The 21,414-nt window shown below is 44.2% G+C and overlaps 1 protein-coding gene across 12 annotated transcripts in view; it reads left to right on the plus strand.

Moving 5' to 3' along the window:
* LOC126533186 (protein phosphatase 1 regulatory subunit 21-like) overlaps positions 1 to 21,414 on the plus strand; it is a 250,792-nt gene that overhangs the window by 126,278 nt on the left and 103,100 nt on the right. For all 12 annotated transcript variants that reach the window (XM_055071642.2, XM_055071640.2, XM_055071641.2 and 9 more), the window contains 4 exons: positions 8,958 to 9,056; positions 11,356 to 11,483; positions 19,670 to 19,831; positions 20,563 to 20,661. In XM_055071642.2, the coding sequence (XP_054927617.2) occupies positions 8,958 to 9,056; positions 11,356 to 11,483; positions 19,670 to 19,831; positions 20,563 to 20,661 (488 nt within the window). The remainder of the gene's footprint in view (positions 1 to 8,957; positions 9,057 to 11,355; positions 11,484 to 19,669; positions 19,832 to 20,562; positions 20,662 to 21,414) is intronic.

Raw genomic sequence — 21,414 nt, forward strand, 5'->3', positions numbered from 1 at the left:
TACCAGCAAGCATGCGGCTTGTAGGGTGGGCAGCTCATCCACAAAGAATGTCAAGCGGAAAGTCAGAGAGGCTGAAATAATCTCGTGGGTGCCGGCAATGGAAAAGAAACCTGCCTTGAGTAACTACTTAAAAGAGGAAAAAACGAAATCAGGGAAGAAACAATTTATGATAACTCAAAGGGAAGCTCATTGCTTTTCGAAGCGAGATCAGGACGCCTTAGAATACGCACCTATAAAGCGAGTTATAAGAAGGAAGAAGAAGTATGTGCTTGCTGTGGTAAAGCGAGGGAAACGATGGAGCATGTTTTATTAGAATGTGAGGACGTCTGCCCAGTGGTCGATTTAGGCACCACTGGCCTCCTTGAAGGCCCTTGGGTTCAGCGAGAGCAGTGGAAAAGTAAACATGTCCGCAATAGAGATTAGTAAGAGGCAATTGGCAGATTGGTGGAAGAAAAGTAGGGAAACGACAAAATACGGAGACATAGAATAGCAAAGTTCGCAATAGGGGATCAGAAAATTTGGTTGTGGGAGTTCATTGTGTTTTTTTTACGTAGATAGGACATTAGGCAGGATGATAGCAAGAGCTTGGTGGTGCAACCCACCGCCCCGCTGCAAAGGGGACGCTCATAACATCCATGCATTCATTCGTGCATGCTGTGGGAGATACGGGGTTCTCCTCCGTACTCTTGGGGACAAAGGAACGACAACACAGTAGTGCAAACAATCACAAGGGCATTTATTGCACCTTTCATAGATCAATGCCAGCTAGCCGAGTTGCTATCCCCAAAACATGCCGATGGGCGCACGACAAATCTAGAAGTCCGACTTACCGCGACTGCATTGCGAGCGAATATGTTCGCCCCATGCTGGATCCCAACGCCTGGTCGTTCGCGTGTACAGTCACGCGAATGGTGGCACGTTCGAAGGCGGCCACGCGAGACGGTCTCGCAGAAGCATGGGTCGGAGCGGCGCGGCACGTCCGCTCCCGCTCGCTTCCCGAACCCAAAAAGACCAAGCGCCTTCCCTTTCGGCGCCCAAGTAACCCCGCAGCAGCGCGACAGTCGCGCCATCTCTCGCACCGCGCTTGTACCACTCCGACCGCCAGGCCACGCGAGCCGTGCGGGAAAACAGCATATCAGGGGATGCGCTATGCGGGAAAAACATCAGGGGACGCGCGAGAGTCGCGCATCCCCACAATGCGCAACAGTATTTTTGCAAACCGTCCATTCCTGGGGATTTTGAATAGTCTGGAAATACTCAGGGAAAACTGAGGGAATTTGTGCTTCTATCAGGGAAAATTAGCTTTAATTTTATTGAAAGGGAAGGAAAGTCGCAGTAATGCTGGCTCGCGTAACAGAGATGGATCATAATGAATTGTCTTTTGATGCCGTGTCGTCGGCTGGAGGAGTTGCCAGTGTACAGTCAATGGAGTTTTTTTCAATGGTCAGGCGGCACAGTGATCAGCTCAGCCGTCAGCGCCAGTGTCAGTTGTGCGAAACACCAAAGTGGCCACTGCTACGGAGGCATGCTTTTATGGCGCTTGTTTGGAACCTGTCAGTCGTTCAGTTGTCGGTCGTTCTAAAGGCAATCCAAAACATCGAGGCCCATTTTGGACAACCGACGCTTGAGAAAGGACATCAAATTTACGACTACAACCATGTATATCGTGTCAAAGAAGTAAACAGCACGGACATCAAAGCAAGGTGCTTAAATTAAATTATGGTGTTTTAGGTGCCAAAGCCACGATCTGATTAGGAGGCACGCCGTGGTGGGGGACTCCGGAATAATTAGGACCACCTGGGGTTCTTTAACGTGGGCCTAAATCTAATTACATGGGTGTTCTGGTATTTCGACCCCATCGAAATTCGGCCGCCGTGCTTCGCGCTTAGCAGCCCAACACCATAGCCACTAAGCAACCACCGCAGGGCGCGAAGTATTTGTCACAAGAAACCAAGCATGCTTACGACGTCGAACTCTAAGTGAGTTAACAAATCACTACTTTATGCCACTTAAGTGGGAAAATACGGCCATGGACGTTTTTCAACTATCATTTGTCCCTTCATTACTTGGCGCATGCCTTGCACCTCACAATTGTAGAGGTTTTGGCGAATTGGCTGGTAAGTGCTTTTTTCTCCGTTGACAAAGTGCCTCGAGCATATTCTGGCATTGGCGTTCGGGCTCGAATGTGAGAGGGCATTATCGCTGAAGCATCATAGAGAACAATCAGCTCAGACTAAACAAAGTGAAAACTGAACAAATATGTGCTAGCGTGCGCAAGAGAAATGCTAATTTTCACATACTTGACGTGTGCTGCGGTGTACTCCAACCTTAGTTCTGTTCTTAGCGCAAGAAAACATTGGCATGAATGTGCTCAGTTCCATCCTTCACGACTTGATCTTGGTGCAGGAAGAAGCACAGTGCGTAATAAGCTCCAGCACAGAGCACTTACGAAGCTAGATTTGACACGTAACAACTGTGCATTTGTTTTGGAGCCAGACAAGCTAAACAACTATCTAAACTGATTTACAACAGTGGGAATCAGTTCACGCATTTTTATGCAGTTGACGCTTTATTGTGTGTTTTTACAGATGCTGCTGCTGGTTCTTTTTTATTTCTTTTTTTGTTTTTGCATTTACGTCTTAGTTCGTTTAACCGAAATTTGAAAGACCGACACGAACCGCGACAATCCACTTCGGCCGCTGGGTTGCTTCCCCCGGTTTTGAAGGGAAGCGGTATAATTTGATGCCGACATCCTCTTCGTGATTATGACAATCCTTAACGCAGCAGTATCTGCGCTTGTTCTTTTGTTCACACTTCTCACGGAGGAGCTGCCAAGAGGCCTCGGTGAATCCATAGGAAAATTGGAAAAGCAGGCTTTCAGGCGGGCCTGAGCGCACCATGGAGAATGGTGAAGTGACGATGAGGGCCTACCCACGGGTGCTCACCGCCGCTGCTAGGTGGCGTGACATGTACAGGCAAACTTCATTGCGGGGTGCCTATGGCAGACTTTCCGGATGCCTGACAGCTCTGCGGCACTATCACGTACCCCATAAGCCCTTCACTGTCCGACTTTTTGGACTTTCACAGGTCTGAAACGCCATTGATGAAATCCACCACTTCCGCCGTTTTGATTACATCGCCGCTGTGGTAAACGCTAGGCCTAGCTGCTTCAACGTTCGTTATAAAGCTTCTTGCCATTTGGCGCCATGTTTTTCATTGAAAGAATTCACCACTGTAAGCAGTGGCACTGACTTCGTCTTTGTCGTCCTCGCGATTGGCTTCGAAGATCAGAAAGTATGGTGCGTTGCATGATGCCAGTTCCCAAAAGTCAGCTTTGCCTCAACACAAAAGTGTAACGCGATGAAGCATAACAAGTGTGGAACGGGGCAATTGTCATGAGACACAGTATCTATTCCTTAATTATACATGCGTCCATACACCATCTCCTGTCGTAGTACACGCACCAATATGCCTAATAAGCATGCGGGTAGGCATTTTTGGATGTGCCTGTGGTGATTTGAGCCTTTAATGGCAATAAAAGACATGCATTCATTTTTACGGACTGCCGGATTTTACGGACATTTTCGCGGCCCTTAGGGAGTCTGAAAAATCGGACGTTGACTGTACAGCTAACGAAGAGGATGCTTCAAATGATCCATGGGGGAAATGCGCGGTAGTTGGAGGACAAGAACAGAAAGGACCTACGCACTGAGGAATGAACGGGGAAGGAGGCCTGCCGCCTCTTTATTCAAGGAGCTTGAGCTCAAAAAGCAAAGTGTTGGCCGACGCTGGAATGCAGATGTTCCTCATCCAAACCGAAATAAACTCGTTAAAGCAGTGAAGCGCAACACTGAGGCATTGTGCGCGAGCTGAGAGTATGTCAGGAGAGTTGAGGTTGACACACCAGCTGTTGAGAATCTCATTTGTGACAAAGTTCGGGACTCACACCAATGAGCTTGCTATAAATTGATAAAGGTAGCTCATATCACCTTCAGTCACGGCGTGCACCTTTGTAGACGCCACCTATTTTTGCCATTTCTGTGCAGTGTTAGCAAGGAATATAGCATGAACATTAAGTTTACGGCAATTTGACCATTCTATTTACCTAAATTACTTCCATTTTGCTTATGAGTGATATGTATTATTACAGAGTATCGCTTTGGTGAAGGCACTACCATGTTTTACGTGACACTTGATGTGGGACATGTCGGCAGCAACCTTGAAATATATATATTTTTTTCTTTCTTAACCCTTTGAGGGTCGAATTATTTTGAAAAATACTTTCCCAGGTGGTCAAATTATTTTTTTGCGCATCTTGAATGTCCAAAATGTATTAAGTCGGGAATAAATAGTCAAAAATAATTAGGAACAGTATTTTGGTGTCGGCATCACTCAGAATTGTAAAATGTTCAATAGTATTTCCGAGCGTGGTACTCCTTGTAACACGGGTCTACGCACAGCGCCTTATCGCAGTCTGCACACCTAAAATGCGTGTCTGTTCTCTTGAAGCGAGGAGTTGTGTTGGCGCACACATGCCATCTCTGCGTGCGGCTGCCTTGGGCAGAGCTCTGAGGCACCCTCTTGCGTAAGCGCGTTGCCGCGGAGAGCGAGAATACCTCGCGAACGGCGCTGATAAGCAAGTGGTGATAACCAAGCTAAGAGAAGTGCCAATCAAGATAGCCTCCGTTGCGATCACGCGGCGGAACCGAAACTGCAAAAGCGCGTTGCCACTGAGAGCGGGAATACCTCGCCAACGCCGCTATAAGCAAGCTAAGAGCAGCGCCAATCAAGATAGAAATCAACTTCCACCGCCCTGCAAGAGAGTGCCGACAAAGAAAAAAATGACGTTTCGCGCGCCTCCGTTGCGATCACGCGGCGAAACCGAAACCGCCAAAGGGGCGTTGCCGCAGTCTGAGCGACGCGCTGAAGCTAGCAACCAGCTCTGTTTATCTCCCCAAGAAGGTAGCACCAATTTCAAATGCATCTTGTAAGTGCTACGAGGTGGCAGCACCTCCCGATGAGCGCTCATTGTCATTATGGCGCGAAATTTCAAACGGAGGGTCGGAACCGTACCCGTACGGCTAAGACCTTGCGGGACAGAAAACCGCCGCCGTACATGTACGGCGAAAACCTTCAAAGGGTTAAAATGCTTGAGGCTAATGAATAACTTGTGCATGTAATTCGAGCGGGGGATTTAATCCTTTTTATGAAAAAACATAGCATGACTGACTTTACAATATTCAAATATTTAGTTACTCTGTAATTATAATGACTCACCATAAAATGCTCAAAGAGTCATTCTATCACCTTGATTTGCTTTCAGTGGAGTCTCAAGCACCACCTATGTTTCACACACACATGTATCGACAGTCGATCATAATTCGTGACTGAAGTGGATATTAAAAAACATTTGTTTATGTATGCATCTCATTTTTATTCATATTTGAGAATGTTCCACTTGATTTGCAATGAGTTTTACCCTTTCTTTTATCTTATTCACTGTGCATTTTACTAACCCCTCTCTACAGATTTTTTTAATATAAAATAAATGATAGTCCTTACTATTCAAACTGGATTAAGTCATTTCTTAGCATGCTTACTAGAGAGTGACAGCATCGGGCGACATAGTGTCAGCCTGTCTTGACGTAAAACAAAGTTATTTGTCACTCAGAGAATGCTGCAAAGGCACTCAGGGAAAACCTGGAAAACTCGGGGAAATTGAAAATGTCAACTTGGTAGACACCCTGAAAATATTTCTAAGAAATACACAGCATAATTTCAGAAAATTGCACTTTTTAGCATTTTGTCTTTGAAATCGGAAAGAAAATCTTGCTTCAGGAGGTGCTATTGCACTGCTGGTGACGCATGTGCGATTTTCTATTGACGCTGTCCAGCCTCTCTCACCATAAACACAAGAGATCAGAGTTACACATAGCCACCGCGCAGCGTTTCTCCATGCAGAAATAAAAACACAAAAAAGGGAAAACTAAAGTCACGATTAATTACCACAGCCACGTGTCATGCAGGGAGCCCACCTGTTAGTTGACGGAAATTTTAATCACTGGTTCGCTTGTGTCGCATACATTTTGGTAGCAGCGAGCTGCACGCTTCGCGTCTTCCGAGTCCAACATTTCAAAGTCTGCCTGGTTATCTTGAGGTTCTGGCATCACTGCATCCTAGCTGCCACTTGATGGTGATAAGAACATGATTTGTGCAATAAGTGAATTTACATACTTTTCTTTGAAGCGGCAAAGCTAATTCGTATCGTGCAATCTGACGATGCAACGGTGGAAAAGTTACGAATTGTCATTGTGGGCTGAAGACGATGGAAGGCATGGAATCCAGAGATGATGCGGCAAGATTGACGCTGGAAGACTGGGTCACGTGTAATTTCTGGCTCTTGGTAAAGTTACAAGGCATTTCAAAGCATCTGACTAGTTGCGAGATCAGGCACAAAGCAAAAGATGTTTTTTTGTGCGTGTGTGTTGGGGGGGGGGGGGGGGGGGAGGTGATGCATGGGCGTGAAGTTAAGGTGGAGTGACGTAGGCCACCCTGGCAACAGGAATGCATACGGCGCATCGACACGGCCGCTTTACCAGCCTGGCACTACCGGCGTACTGGACTACCGGCACTGTCTTCATTGTTTGCTTCATCCGCAGCGGCACGAAAAGAGGTTCACAACATTCGAAATTTAGCGCATTGTAAGGTAATGGATGTGGGCCGGGACTTTTTAAAAATTTACATCATACCGAAATTTGTTTCAGGTGGGATTGTATCACCGATGTTCTGCTATATTGTGGTGGACCAGCTTTTCTGTGCAAGCAAGCTGGTCTAGTCATGTATGTTCAACTGGCTCTGGAGCCTCCACATGCTTTGTGCAGTATTGTAGAGTGTTGCACAATATTGTGTAGTAACGGGCATTTATTTGCACAGGCATCCAAAAAGCGTAGTCTAGCTTCAGTAGAGGGTCTGTTTAAAATCGACTGTGTGTTTTTGTATGCGGAAAACCCTACTTGATGGGAAAGATTGCTCATAATAATTTGTACATATCCTTTGGAAGCGCTGATAGATAAATGCAAGGCACGTGTTATGTCTGACACAATTATCAAAATAACACACACTCATGACCATCCAACAATGTTTGTGGCGTCACTAAAGGTGCCTAAATGTCAGATCGGTAAATTAGACAACTCAACACAAGCTTCTGTGTCTTTACTGTCTTCACTGCTACTGTCATTTAAAAATTATGTTGCCAAGTTGACCAAAGCACAAATTTTTCGTCGTCTGATTGAGGAAGTGCTAAGAACACTTTCGACGATACCTCCAGTAAGTTTCACTTGAAAGTGAAGCCTTGTTTGCCTCTTCCTTTGACTTTTCCACTGCTGCTACTGTTGCTGTCTTGCACACCGCATCGGGGGTGGCTCAGAGCGCGTACATATACCTGGCAAGAGCACGGCAGAGTGGTACGGCAATCGTTTGGACCGTGATGCCCTCTGGAGCCACATTAGCCTCTTGACAGCGGTCAGGTAACCCTCGCAAAGGCATTACAGAAACTGCAGCACTTACTGTTGTACTAACGTGCAACAGTCTAGAGGGGAGGTAGATAGAATGGTGAAGAGGAAGTAGGGAGAAGTGAAAGGAGGCAGAGAATGGGTAGAACCGACGCAGTCATGAAACGAGTAAATGTCAACTTTGCCCTCCTTGCTCGCAGTTCCTATACATAAAGGGATGGTGGGTGGGAAAGGGAAAAGGCATTGTGAGAAAGCAAGAAAACAGTACTGCTAGACATGACAGCTGGTTGCAAGCAAACTTGATAAATTTAACTTTGAAGTATGGTGTGGTACGTTTCTGCTATTTGTGAAAACCAAACCCTGTGCAAATTTGTGAAGTGGACAACTCATGAAGAGTCTGCAGACTCGGAGCCACATTAATGCACTCATCTAGGTGAAATCACAGGTGGGCACATTTTGTGGCTGTGGCGTTGCTTGAGGTCGGTCGTTCGATCTCAACCACGACAGCTGCATTTCAATGGTGGGGAAATATAAAAGACACTTGTGTGCTTAGATTTAGGTGCATATTGAAGAGCCCCCTGAGGGGAAAATTAATCTGGAGTCTGCCACTACGGTATGCCTCATAATCAGATTATGGTTTTAGCGCTTACTGCTCTATAATTCAATTAAAGCTTAACACTTCTGCCTCAAGGAGATGTGCCGTGTGAGACAATGACAGTGCTTATCTCACACACCATTAACAATGGTGCACAACAACGCTCAAGCAAACATGTCTTGTTGTGTGTTACGTGTACGACGCAGAAAAAAAAGCAGTGTTGTACACATTACATTTAACGTCAACTCACCACTCTTGTATTGCACTAAATGCTGAAGAATTTAAATATTTGCCATCAACATGACTGCTAATTATTGTGAATCAAAACAGACAGCACAGAAAGGTTTGCTTACATCGATTCCCACAGCACATTGGATCCGCATAAATTTTTTCTAGACTCCCTAATCCACTGAAAATTGTCGAATATGACCAATAATTAAAGTGTAGCCATCATTTCATATGGTGCATGGCATTGGTAGTGGAAGAATTCCAATGGAAATGTTTAACAATATGTCAAAAAGACTGTAGATCAAATTGATCGATTTATTTAGGCCCCTTAAGGAATGACTTAAGAAATACCACTGTCAAAAATTTGTGCAATTAGGTGTGTTCTGATTCTTAAAGCACTGGAATAAGTTGTTATATGTATTTGGTATAGTTTTTCTCTTTTTTAGCAATAGTGTTTTGTATTGTCAACATCAGTGTTCATTGTCCAGTTATGTTTGCATGGAAAGGGGTTGTACTTTACATAAATAAGCACCACTTTTGTCACCTGTTCGATTCATTATGCCAGTACAAACGGAAGAACTCAAGGAAGAGCTCAGTGTTCCTATTTCTCATAAAATATGCAGGTTGTGAACCTGGTTCTAAAATGTGCCATTGCACTGGGTACATGTCGGTTGTCGGAAAGCTAGTCAGCATCACCAAATGCCTCTGGGAGGATTTTGAAGGTGAGAGCGCTGCATTCCCTTTTCTTTAATAAAGGTGATCTTAAAGGTAAATCAGTTTACATGAAACCAGCTACTCCTTGTCGCATGGCAAACAAAACAGCACTGAGGTGCGCTGACCTCACTCAAAGGGCACAAACACATACGAGTCAGGGAGGCACAGAAGATTGCATAAGAACGTGTGAGCTTGCACAAGCATGTATGAACATGCACAGTTCCGCAAAGAAGTGAAAGTACTGAAAAGCTGAAGAACATGTACAGTAGTTTCACAGTTCAGCAAATAAGTGGACCAGCACAACTACACATTACAGACTTTCTAACATACCTCATAACTACATGCGTAACTACATAAACAAATTTAAAACTTGCGTGAAACATGTGATCTTCTCAGCCTTTTGGCTAAGATCAAGGTATTCTCATGTGCTCCATTTACTGCTTCTTTTTGCTTGCATGTAATAGCACCTCGAATGAATGAGGTACCTGCCGTGGTTGCTTAGTGGCTATGGTGTTGCGCTGCTAAGAATGCGGTCTCGGGATGAAATCTCTGCCACGGTGGCCACATTTCGATAGAGGCGAAATGCAAATATGCCCGTGTCCCATGCATTGGGGGCATGTTAAAGATCCCCTGGTGGTCAAAATTAATCCGGAGTCCCCCAGTACGGCGTGCCTCATAGTCAAATCATGGTTTTGGCACGTAAAACCTCAGAATTCAATATAATGATTGAGGTCTGTTCAAAGAATCTGGATAGAAAGCATGTGTGTGTTAGGTTGGAATCCTCACACTGCTTCACCAATAACCAATGTTGTCCTGTCATCACAAGTGCGTGCCATTATGCATCTATTACTCTGCATATTACAGGAGTCTACACTGTGCTTACTTTGATGTTTGAAAAGTCAGCAGACACCTATTTTGATGGGGCAAAAGGAAGGGCATGCATTGCAGAACTACCAAATGAATCTTTATTTACATTAAAAGGATGTATAGGAGAACTGATAACACACACACACAAAATGCTGCTACGAGTACCTACATTCACTGTTGCTACATGTGCCTACAAATGCAGTCTTGGTGTGAAGATATATACAGCAGAACCTTGTTGAAATGATCCCACATCATACGATTTCCTAGTGTCACCACTGTGAATCGAGAACTCAAGAAATTGCCCTATACAGTTACGCTTCATTTTTGCCAGTTAATACATTCTCAGAAAACAGAATCTTTTGGCACTAAGGTTCAGTACCTTGGCAAACTGCGATCGTATGCAAGTTTTGTGGCTTATAGATCCCATGTAAACAAAACAAGGCGCGATGCGTGTGCAATCGAGAACGGTAGCCGCTCGCTGCAGCAGCTTCTGCTCAGTACTCGCCCATTCATGTCACTTGAAAACGTGGCATGCACTCAGTTTCCTATTCCGTTGCCAGCAGATCTCCTCACGGGTAGTCACACACAGCATTCGCAGCTATCGCCTTCAACCCTATTGCATAAGCATCTTTACCTATCTGTGTTACAGCACGTTTGGCTTAGTGCAATTAGAAGCTTACTGCACACTTTTAATAGGTGATAACCCAAATGTGCCTTCGTTTCCTGCTGCACGTGGCGCAAAGAGAGCGTCACATTTCACTCTCATGTCATCGTATTCTATCGAAGCCCACCATCTTGATTTCAATTTCCTGTCACCGTCTTAAAAAACCACGCAATAGAACGACGACAACATGCGTCTCCAGCTGCTCAGGCCTCTCCAGCTGCTCAGGCCTCACCAACTCGACACGCATCGGTGTCTTGTGCTGCAATGATTCGTGCTTTTTGAGCCCATCAAAACTTACCACCAAAATGCCCTGCCTGAATAAGCTGCTGACCCAGGCCAAATTCAAGGAGCGCAAACGTAAGCTTGCCGAAGCCGTAAAAACAACATGTGTCTTGGGCCACTGTGTCCTCACCGGCCCAGCATGCATTGGCATCTAGTGCTGCAACAATTCACATAGCGCTTTGACATTATGTGGATTTCAACTACAGTTGAGTCTGGCAAGCTTTTTAGGGGCTTTGAATCTTACGTTTTCTCAGTTAGTATGTGTTGTGTTCTTCTTTTTTTTTTGTACATATGAGCGAGGTTCTACTGTAGATGCATGTAGCAGCATTCTTTATTTCGTCTGTTGAATGTATATAAAGATTCAGTTGGTAGCTCAGTAATGTGTCACCGTCCTTCTGTCCTGTCAAAATAAGTGTCGCCTGATTTTGTGAGCTAACTTGCTCTGCTGCGAGGCATTGTACCTACTTTCCTGACTTGTCTGGCTGACCTTGCAGATGTCAAGAGGCAGCTGAGTTCCCTCATGCTTCTTGAGCACGAGCTGCCGACTGTTTCCTCAGAGGCCAGGACAACAGACGACTGCTTGGTCAGCAGCCTAGCATCTGTTGCTAACAGCTGCAAGAAGGCAAGGATCCATTGTCATTCCTTCATTATGCACCTGACAATAGCTATATGCCAACTCCGTAGAGTGCAGCAAAGGCTAGGGACTCATGTCAGCCAATCACCATCGAGAGCTAGCTGTGTGTTTTCTGAGGAGAGTGCTACTGATCATTACGTGAAGCTTTCGTTCCATCTTTGTCACATGGAGAGGGGGACGTTGGAGGAGCCCTCCTTCTGGTTATCTTTCTCTGGTTGGCAGAGGCAACTGATCATATAGTATGTTACAATATCACCGAGAGGGGAAAACTGTTGTATGCATGGGAATGCCAGTTAATGGTGGCTTTGGATTGGCATCATTCTCGGAGAGCCAGGACACCTCAAAGCCACACCAAGCTAGCACCGTTCCATCTGTCACAATGGTAATTTTTACTAAAAAGAAACCTTAACAAGCTGCTCCTTTTTTTTTCTAAGTACTGTTGCACACAAAAAGTAGCGGTTTCCAAATCCTTGGGTGCCATAGTGAAGTAAAGTAGGACCTCAATTATACAATTTTCTTGGAAGAACATGCAAAATTGTAGTGTAATTCTTGTGTCGTATAATCCGACCAGGAAAGTTTGTCTCTAACAGTACACAATTTCGCACGAAACACTGGTGAAGAGTTTGATTTAGGCTATAGAGCGAGAAGCCAAAACCGCAGAAAAAGTAAATGTGAAAACAATACTACATTGCAGGTGCCAATCACGCTTTATTAGAAATTGATGAATTTCTTACAGACTTTCTTTGAGCCATGCAGCAAGAGCTGTCCTTCAAACACAGCAGTGTCTGCGTTGAGGTCACCTACAGTGGCGGCCCCTGCATAGTCGAACCTCCAAACGTTGTCAAGGCTGTGCAGTACATCCGCGAACATAGGCACAAGCACGGCAGCATCTCCTCGTCTGAGATGGCAGGCTGCAGCGTTAGCTTGATACGACGACCCACGCGAAACAGGAAACCCAACGACAGATACGTGAAAAGTCTTGTGTGCTTGTGTCTAAAGAAAACTTCAAACTGCATGTACGAACGTGTAATCCGATACGATCTGCACACCTTCCGGTGGCTTATCAATTCAATCTTTGCACATGCTTTCGCTCTTTCCATACACGTTGCCATGGTATTTAGGGTGATCACTTTCGGAGGTAGTCTCACTTTCGTGAAATTCGGCGATGGGCTTGTCAAAGTATGCGGCCGACAACACTCTTGGCGCTGTGTGAATATTGTCACGTTGTAGTGACAGTCAGGAACACAGTAGCAATACTGTGAATGACAAAACTAACTATTTAGCATTCGAACTTGTGCTCCTAAAAGCAAGTGACATTCAGAACACAACAATAGCAGCGAATACAGTTGGTGATCGTCAAAAATGTGATCTGCAGCTCAAGCCTGTTGGGTTTTGATAGTGGTGCAATGACTGCAGCGCCAGAGTTCCCTCTAGTAATTATTGTATGAAACTCTATGACGCGAATGCTTCTACCACATTCAGAAAAGGTTCTACTGGCCTAAAATGCGCCATACGACCGACCAGTATGTGTCCAGCTGCAGGGAGTGTCAACGTCACAAGCGTCCGACAAGTGCTCCGCCTGGTCGACTACATCCAGTGCCACCCCCTAGCACGCCGTTTGAGCAAGTCAGCATCAACCTTCACGGTCCTTCCCCGCGGTCATCTGATGGGAATCATCGTATTGTTGTGTGTGCCAATCACTTGATATGCTACTGTGAGACAGCTGCGATACCATCAGCTAGAGCAACCAAAGTGTGTATTTTTCTGCTGCGTTTTGCGATTCTCCGATATGAACCTCCCGGAGTCATCATCAGTGATCGTGGGTGGCAGTTGACAGCAGACGTGGCCGAAGAGATGCTTCGTCTATGTGCTTCAAGTTTTCGCCATTCCACCTTGTATCATCCACAAACAAATGGCCTTATGGAACGCACAACAGAACTCTTACTAACATGCTGTACATGTATGTTGCGTCAGATCATGATAACTGGGACAGCGTGCTACCTTTCATTACGTACACATTTAACACCTTGCAGCACGAAATTATGGGCTACAGTCCCTTCTTTCTTCTTTATGCTCGTCAACCTAGTTATACACTCTACACTATCTTCGTGTTTTCAAGCCACGATAATCTTTGTACATCCGAGACCATCTCTCTTGCTGAAGAGGCCCGACGACTTGCTTCTTTGCACACTCTTCTTTCACAAGGCTGCTGGAAGGCACACTATGACCACTAACGCCGACACGTGATATATGACCTTGGTGACTTAGTGTGATCCTGGAAACCAAGAAGAAAATGTGGATTATGTGCAAAACTACTGGCCCACTATGTTGGACCCTGTGTTATTTCTGATCGTATAAGCGAATTAACCTATTGCATAGCACGCTTCGCATCAAATGGCCGATGGTCAGCAAAGACAACTTTCTCATGTCGCCTGTTTGAAGCCCTTTATTTCTCAACAGCCTGTTTGACTTGTCTGGCAGGCTTCATTTGTACGGAAGGAAATATGACACTCTTACGTGCATAGTGGGTTTACACCTCAACAGTATGTGGGGCATCCAAGAGAGGTGAAGGAGAAAGACAATGTACGGCTGGCTAGCTGAATCTTGATAGATGCTCAGCTGATCATCTCGTCGTAACTGTACCTGGCTTGTCAATAAACGTCTTTCGTTGGCATAACAGTGTGTGTGTGTGTGTGTGTGTGTGTGTGAGAGAGAGAGAGAGAGGATAGGTCACATGGTCTGCAGTCTCCCCCCCCCCCCCCCCCCGCTCTAGATATAGTTGGTACGCCACTGTTTAATTCCCAGCTAAGCTTACTTAATTTTACTAAGGCCACAATGCAGACATGCTTGTGTGCTGAGCTTTCTGTGCACGTCAAGAGGAAGATTTTCCTCATAGAGCTCCTATCTCGGAATGCATGGAAATGGAGAAATCGTTTTGCTCGCAATTCACTGCATCAAATTTGATGATGTTTGTTGCATTTAAAATAAACAATGTAAAAATCTACCAAGTGTTCGGAGCAGACTGTTTTTGTTTAGGTTATCAAAAAAAATGTTAGAGAAATTGTTGAAAATCACCAAATTTGTCTAAGCTGAAGCACGGCGTTTACAAGTCTAACTTGGCAATAAAAAGAAAAATAATGCAGTGGAACGCCTTTATAACGAACTGCTTGGGGCCACCAGAATCATTCATTATACAGGTCACTCCGTTGTAAAGGTCGTGCACCACACAGCTCACAATAGAACTGGAACACCTTCGTAATGCAGGACGATGAGCAAAACGTGAACAAGGTGAATGGAGGAGCCAACGTTTCGACAAGTGGACTTGTCTTCTTCAAGGAGACAAGTCCACTTGTCGAAACGTTGGCTCCTCCATTCATCTTGTTCACGTTTTGCTCATCGTCTTGAATTTCCATCTCCCGCATTCCCCGTATTTTCTTCGCAATGCAGGTCACTGTTGTAGAGGCACTCAACTGTATCGCAATTCTCGTTGAGACAATTATATCACCATTCTATTATTATTATTGAGACATCTAAAATGGACAAAAGTGATGTATTGTACACTGTTTCACAATATACCAATACAATATACCACACATACATAAATACCAGTTCGCCCTCCCCAGAAATTTTCGAGGGGTGGACATCTTGCGACGAGGGGAAGGGGGGGAGATTGTTACACAACTAAGCCTGTCTCTACATCTTTCTGTTTTCTTTCTGATATGATCTTCTGCTGTTCTGAATTGTACAGTCATCAATTTTGCATTTGGACACATTAACAAAACAAACCTGAGCCAGCGACACACCCTGCTGTGATCGCCAAACTTCACCAGGACAGAGAAATTCATAGCTTACCACTGTCAAAATGCATGCAAGACACACATCGGCAATTCGAATCTGCTTGAGCCAACGGGAATGCTTTTGTGTCCAAGTGGCAGCAATAACAAGTTGCAATGCTAGTTGTTGCACTTTGTTTGCTTTCCTCGCTTTTATTTTTGCACAGTGAAATGTGGCGCTGTGGCTATGTGAAGCACTTAGATCCCTCTTTTTTTTTACAATAGTCGCCAAATGGCGGTGTTGCATCAACAGAAAGTTGTGCGCTGTGCGGTGTGATGACACCTCCCGACACCCGATTTTCTATTACAGTTTTGTGCTGACAGCATAGTAGAAAGGTATGATTTTCTCCATACTACATCAAGTTTCTTTCAAATATTTTTCCATGTGATAAGGACACAACCAAGTATTGCATAAAAAAAAAATCTACGAATCTGAAGTTTTGATTGGTTGGTTGGAGCTGTGGGTGGTAAAATGGAGTGGTTCTCCACAAATGTGAACATAAGAACCGCCGTAGCACCATTGGTAGTCCAACACGTGTGTAATGTGGAGGTTGTGGGTCCAGCTTCTGCCGGCAGCATGTTTTTTGGTCCACCTTCATCTCCCTTTAGCTTATCATTTCTACATTTCAATTTCTTTCGTTCAATCTTTGAGTAGGAATTTTGCAAAAGCTTCATAAGCATTGCGACAATTTCACATAAACTGTAAACTTGTGTGCACATCACATTTGTCCACTTTAGATGCTCTAAGAGATAATTTACATAACTGCGATGTCTGAGTTTGACACATAGTTTGACACAGCTTTAAACTTACCAATTTTAGGCAATTTTTGTTAAAATGTTGTGAAGCCCTAAGTCAGAATTCTGCTTCCTGCACTTAGTAGAATTCAGCTTCTCATAAATGCAACAATTGCCATTCAAATTGTTTAACAGTTAATGAGAGCATTTCTGCATTTTATGTAAATTTTGGTTGGCCCCATGTTGAAGCTTTCTCTTACAGAAACCCAGGTGGTGAGAATTTATCAGGAGTTCTCCACTCGCAGGGCATTTCTTACTGCCCCTGTGTTACTCTAGGATATTGTCAGGTCGTATTGATGGCCAAGAACACAGTAGAACTGTAAATAGCAAAACTAACTCTTTATTGGGCAAACCTGTGCCCAGAAAAGCAGGTTACACTCAAAGCACAACGACATAAAGGAACACAGTCGGCGATCGGCGAAAACCTGATCTGTGGGTCAAGCGCATCGGCTTTTATACATGCGTAATCGAAGGTTCGAGAGTAATCGCTGGTGTCTGTGGGCCTTCCAGAAAGTAATACAAAATTTGCTTTGTGCCTATGATCAGATTACACAAGGTGCAGCGACAACAGACAATGAATAGAACCATCGATAACATGCGAGATGCTTCCAATACATGCAGGCACGTCCTGCGCTGAGCGATAAAGTTTAACATCTGTTAGCCAGTTAACAGCGGTCACCGGAGAAAGATAATCAAGCACATATGTCTATATCGATCAATCTATCAAGTGCCTTGGAGGGGGTTTCTTACCAGAGGGCACTGCAATCATTCATCTAGTATGCATGGTGTGAAGATTGTTACATGGATTTGTCTGATCATCTTCGTGCTTATCGCTTCAAACACTCTTTTGGCATTATTTACTGTCCTTCTTGTGCCTTTGTCGGCCTAAATTTTGTATTTCGAAACAAAATAGGCAATAAAATTCTGCACACATGCAGATTTATTGCAAAATGTTGCATGCATATATATGTCACAATATTTCTTTGAAGATGACCCATTTTCAATGTAGCAAAGCCGTTTGAAGCCATCTGGATGAAGTTTAGGCAAATCCATGTACTACAGCACCTATAGACAGTATCACCAGGGTCCCCTCTAAGATCTTGCAGAGAACATGGAGAGAGAGGTGTTCCTTATCTGCATTTAGCCTTTCCTTGGAATGCATGCCAGGAGAAGGCAGGCACAACCAGTGACAGAGAATTAGATGGAGCGACACTGTTCTATTCAACAGGGTAATGAAACATGTCTGTTTTGATGCTGTTTTAGCAATTACAGCTTGCAGTATCTGACAGTAGGTCCCTCTACATTCTGGTATGCTCAGAGCTTCTGCTGCATAATAGTACAGTCAAGTCCCATTGCAACGGACCCTGATAATACGACAAAAAACATACCTTTTATCCGAAGTCCGTAATATAAGAAACGCCTCACTTCCGGAACTTTCATTACGATGTCTTACAACTTTATTGCAAAGAGTGAGTGACAAACATCCAAAGTAAAAACAAAAAAGGTTGCAGTTTTGTCCAAAAGGCGAAGCATTGGTTGCGATAGCAAATTAAGCAAAATAAGTGCAGCAGCAGCAGCAAATGAATTAACCTTCATGCTGTCTCTCGCTTCAACATGAACTAAACGTCGAAAGCACAGTGCATACAAAGCTACCGGGAACTGGGCGCAGTTTGTCCACATCGAAAATCGCTTTGAAGATGAGGCCCGTGTGGGCACACACTTTGTCCACATTGCAGATCGCTTTCAAGATACGGTGCTCACGTGGGCGAGCACTTTGTCCACATCGCAGATAGCTGTCTAGATGCAGCGGCCCCGCCGCCGTAAGCAGCAGTTGCCGGAGTAGAACCCCCTCTCTTTCGCCTCCCCCTCCCCGTGCTTCGCACGCGAAAGAAGACTGCGCATTTCCACCCCACCTTCCTCCCTCGTGCGCGTAATATTGAGCCGCGTTCGTCAGCTGACCCTCGCAAGTCAGTTGTCAGCTCGTGTCAACACGCTAAAGGTATGTTTCATACGCCCGATTTTGAAAAAAAAATTGCCACTAATTTCATTCACTGTAGTCGATAGTCAGTTAAGAGCGAACTTCGTTGCATTAATAAAATAGGTCGACCGAACTAAGGCTGAAATATGGTCTGTTTATCCGAAAGTGTTGTACATGGGTTCGCTGTAAAGAGCGTAGACTGTACTGCTTTCAGCTATCAATTCAATAAACTGTCCTTATAGATTAGAAGAGTTAACTGCTGGGCTAGTTGGTGATCTTGCATACTAAAAAGAGTGGTGTCATCGTCTTTCTTGTGTGTGTTGTTTTGGCGCAAATCTTTTTAGTATGCGTCCTTATAGACCTTTAATTCTTGAAAGTTTCTACACTTGAGGAGATTTGTCACAGTCATGCAAAGTGACAGATAATGAAGCCAGAGAAAGCGTGGAAGCATTTAATTGTTGCGCTTAACTTAAATCTATGGTAATGGGAAATAAATGTGCGAGAAAAGACAACTTACCGCAGGAGGGGACTGGGCTTATGGAGTTATGATCTATGTTAGGAGTTTGTTCCCCTTGCAAAGGAGCAGTACATTGTAAGGAGTGAACAAGCATGTGACTACTACAGCTTACTACTGAAGATAACCAATGCCACAAGCACTCAAACTGTGAGTAGCTTGATGGGAAACGGGTCTTCACAAATGCAGTCATCATATCTTGAGCAGATATGAAACAATTCTTTCAAGATAAGGCATTTGAAGAATGTACCGACTGCGTCCTGTAGTTCGTAATTGGCTTTGTGCGCCACTAGATAACTCTTACAACATACGACAGTGCAGACCAATGACATGAGCATATAAAGGAAACTAATGCACGGTTAATTGTAACACGGGTCACTTTCTCAAGACACTTTCACTGTGAGCAGTCATTTTCTTTGATAATGATTTTGAAATACAAGTGCGCGTAACAGAGATAAACATACTGCATCGACATAATAGAGATGAAAAAGGCAACAGCAACACAATGTTGCTTTATTTTTCATCTCTGTTGAGTCCATGCTTCTTACGCTTGCATTTTAAAGTTATCAATCCATACACAGTCTTCCAGCTTTCTGCGATCATTTTTGGTACTGTTAAAAAGAACTTTCGTTAATTAATCATCAGTAACTCCACACAAAGTCCAATTAAATCACACTCAGTTGAGCACAAGGGTGCTCACATACAGATAATCTCTGAAACCAAAATGTACTTCACGAAAGTGGAACGCCGCACATTAACACATGATGCATACTCGTACGTGCACATGCGCACACACACACACACACACACACACACACACACACACACACACACACACACACACACACACACACACACACACGCACGCACACGCACACACACACACACACACACACAAAAAAAAAACCATTGGGACCTCCTTCCCCCTTCAAAAAAAAAAAGCCTGGCCATGCCATTGCACCTGCAGGGTTGCCATTTCCCTTTGTTGAAATTGGTAGGGAAATTTGATATGGCTGGTGATTAGGTGCCTTGCTTTTTGTGTGAATCATTGCAGCTGTCACGAGCACTTGAGAGCCATGGCAAGGTGTTGCTCTCCAGGGAGGCCTACCAGTGCAGGGGCCTCATCCGCAACAGGCCACTGTGCACCTCGCACCTGGGTCCGCATGTGGCGCTCCTAAGGCAAAGGGGCACTGCATACCTCAGGACGTGCCAGCTGGTAAGAACGGTGACAAGTGAGATACCCTTGCCTTTTGTGTAAGAGGAAGTTTTGCAAGCACACCTACTGCTTAAGTGTACAGGCGTAGAAAAGTCATTTTGATGTGGGTATCTGATTAACAGGTGAAATTTGTTGCTTCTACAGGAAATATACAGCCAGCCAACAATTACAAGAGGTCTTTTCCTTTGAGCTTTGAAATCTTTTTTTTTTTTTTACCAGAAATTGCCAAAAAGGGGAAAATAAAATAAAAGTGAAGCATCAAAGTTACAACTTGGTAACTCTGCCGTAAAAATGGATAGTACAAAAACTGTAACAAATAGGAGATCTAATGTAGACAATATTTTTAATGTACATGCCACTCTGAAATGTCCCAACAATTTCTGAACAGGACTTTTGCAAAACTGGCATCACCTTTGTAGAATTTTCACCTTAGTTGGAAGAGTGCTAGCGTTATACTTCATTACTTTCATCCGTGCATTATCCCAGAAGCTCTTTCACTTTCTCTCAGTCCTCTGGCCATTTGGTTTGCCTCCATCTCACAATTTATCATATTTTTTCACTACTCTAGTCGATGCAGTTCACGGAATGGGGTACAGGAGTTATCCCTACCGAAGTATCTTAACTTACAATAGTCCAATGCATCTGGATCTAAACTTTTAAGCAATTCCCAATTCATTCCAATGGATTTTGCATCACAAGCTGTGTGTTTCATTTGCCTTTCCTTCCCACAGTATGCAAGAAGCCCTGACTGTGTACCGTATAGCATTGCAATTGAAAATTCAGGAGCCCTTCGGAGCCATGTGGAAAACAAGGAGTCCTTTGCCCAGCAGGTGCCGTGCTTTTGTTATCTCCCTATCCATTTATTTGCAAGTGCGTGGGACTGCAATAACCAGATGCACTACTTACAAATGTGACTTAAGCTGGAGGCAGTGAATACAGAAGATATGACATTGTGTGCATGCAACACAGAGGCAAAAAGAGGCAGTCGCACGTAATGAGTTAAATGCGTAGCTATCAACTTTCACAATTTTATTGTCAAATCAACATCAATAATTGACGGGGAAAATTGGGACAGACAGTGTGCCAGACAGTGCTCGCCCTGTCTGGTCTTCCTTTCTTCTGTCTACGTTTTGTTTTGCACTGCAAGTCAAGTATGCATTCTCACAAAATTGCCCAAATTTCAGCTTTGACAACACCAATAATTTTATACTCATTACGTCACTTTTCATTTGCATTCAGTTTATGGCAAAAATTATTTCTATAAATGTGTGAATACAGGGAAATCTCTATATAATGAACTTCAGTGGACCGTGGCAAATTGTTTGTTATTCTGAAAAATCGTTTTAGTGAAAGCCTCGAAATTAACCATTCCGTGCAACAATCTGTCAGTGCATCAATTGTTGCCGTACAAGCCATCCATTAAAATGTCAGGCGCATGCAAAAGAGACACCAGTGAAACCGCCAGCAAGGAGGAAGCTCCATGTTGCCTTTAAAGGGACACTAAAGGTTACCAGAAACTCAAGTTAAAGTGGTAGAGCAATGTTCTAGAACGTCTAAGGCGTCAATTTAATCGCGAACAGAGC

Source organism: Dermacentor andersoni, chromosome 7 (genome assembly GCF_023375885.2).
Source record: "Dermacentor andersoni chromosome 7, qqDerAnde1_hic_scaffold, whole genome shotgun sequence".
NCBI lineage: Eukaryota > Metazoa > Arthropoda > Arachnida > Ixodida > Ixodidae > Dermacentor > Dermacentor andersoni.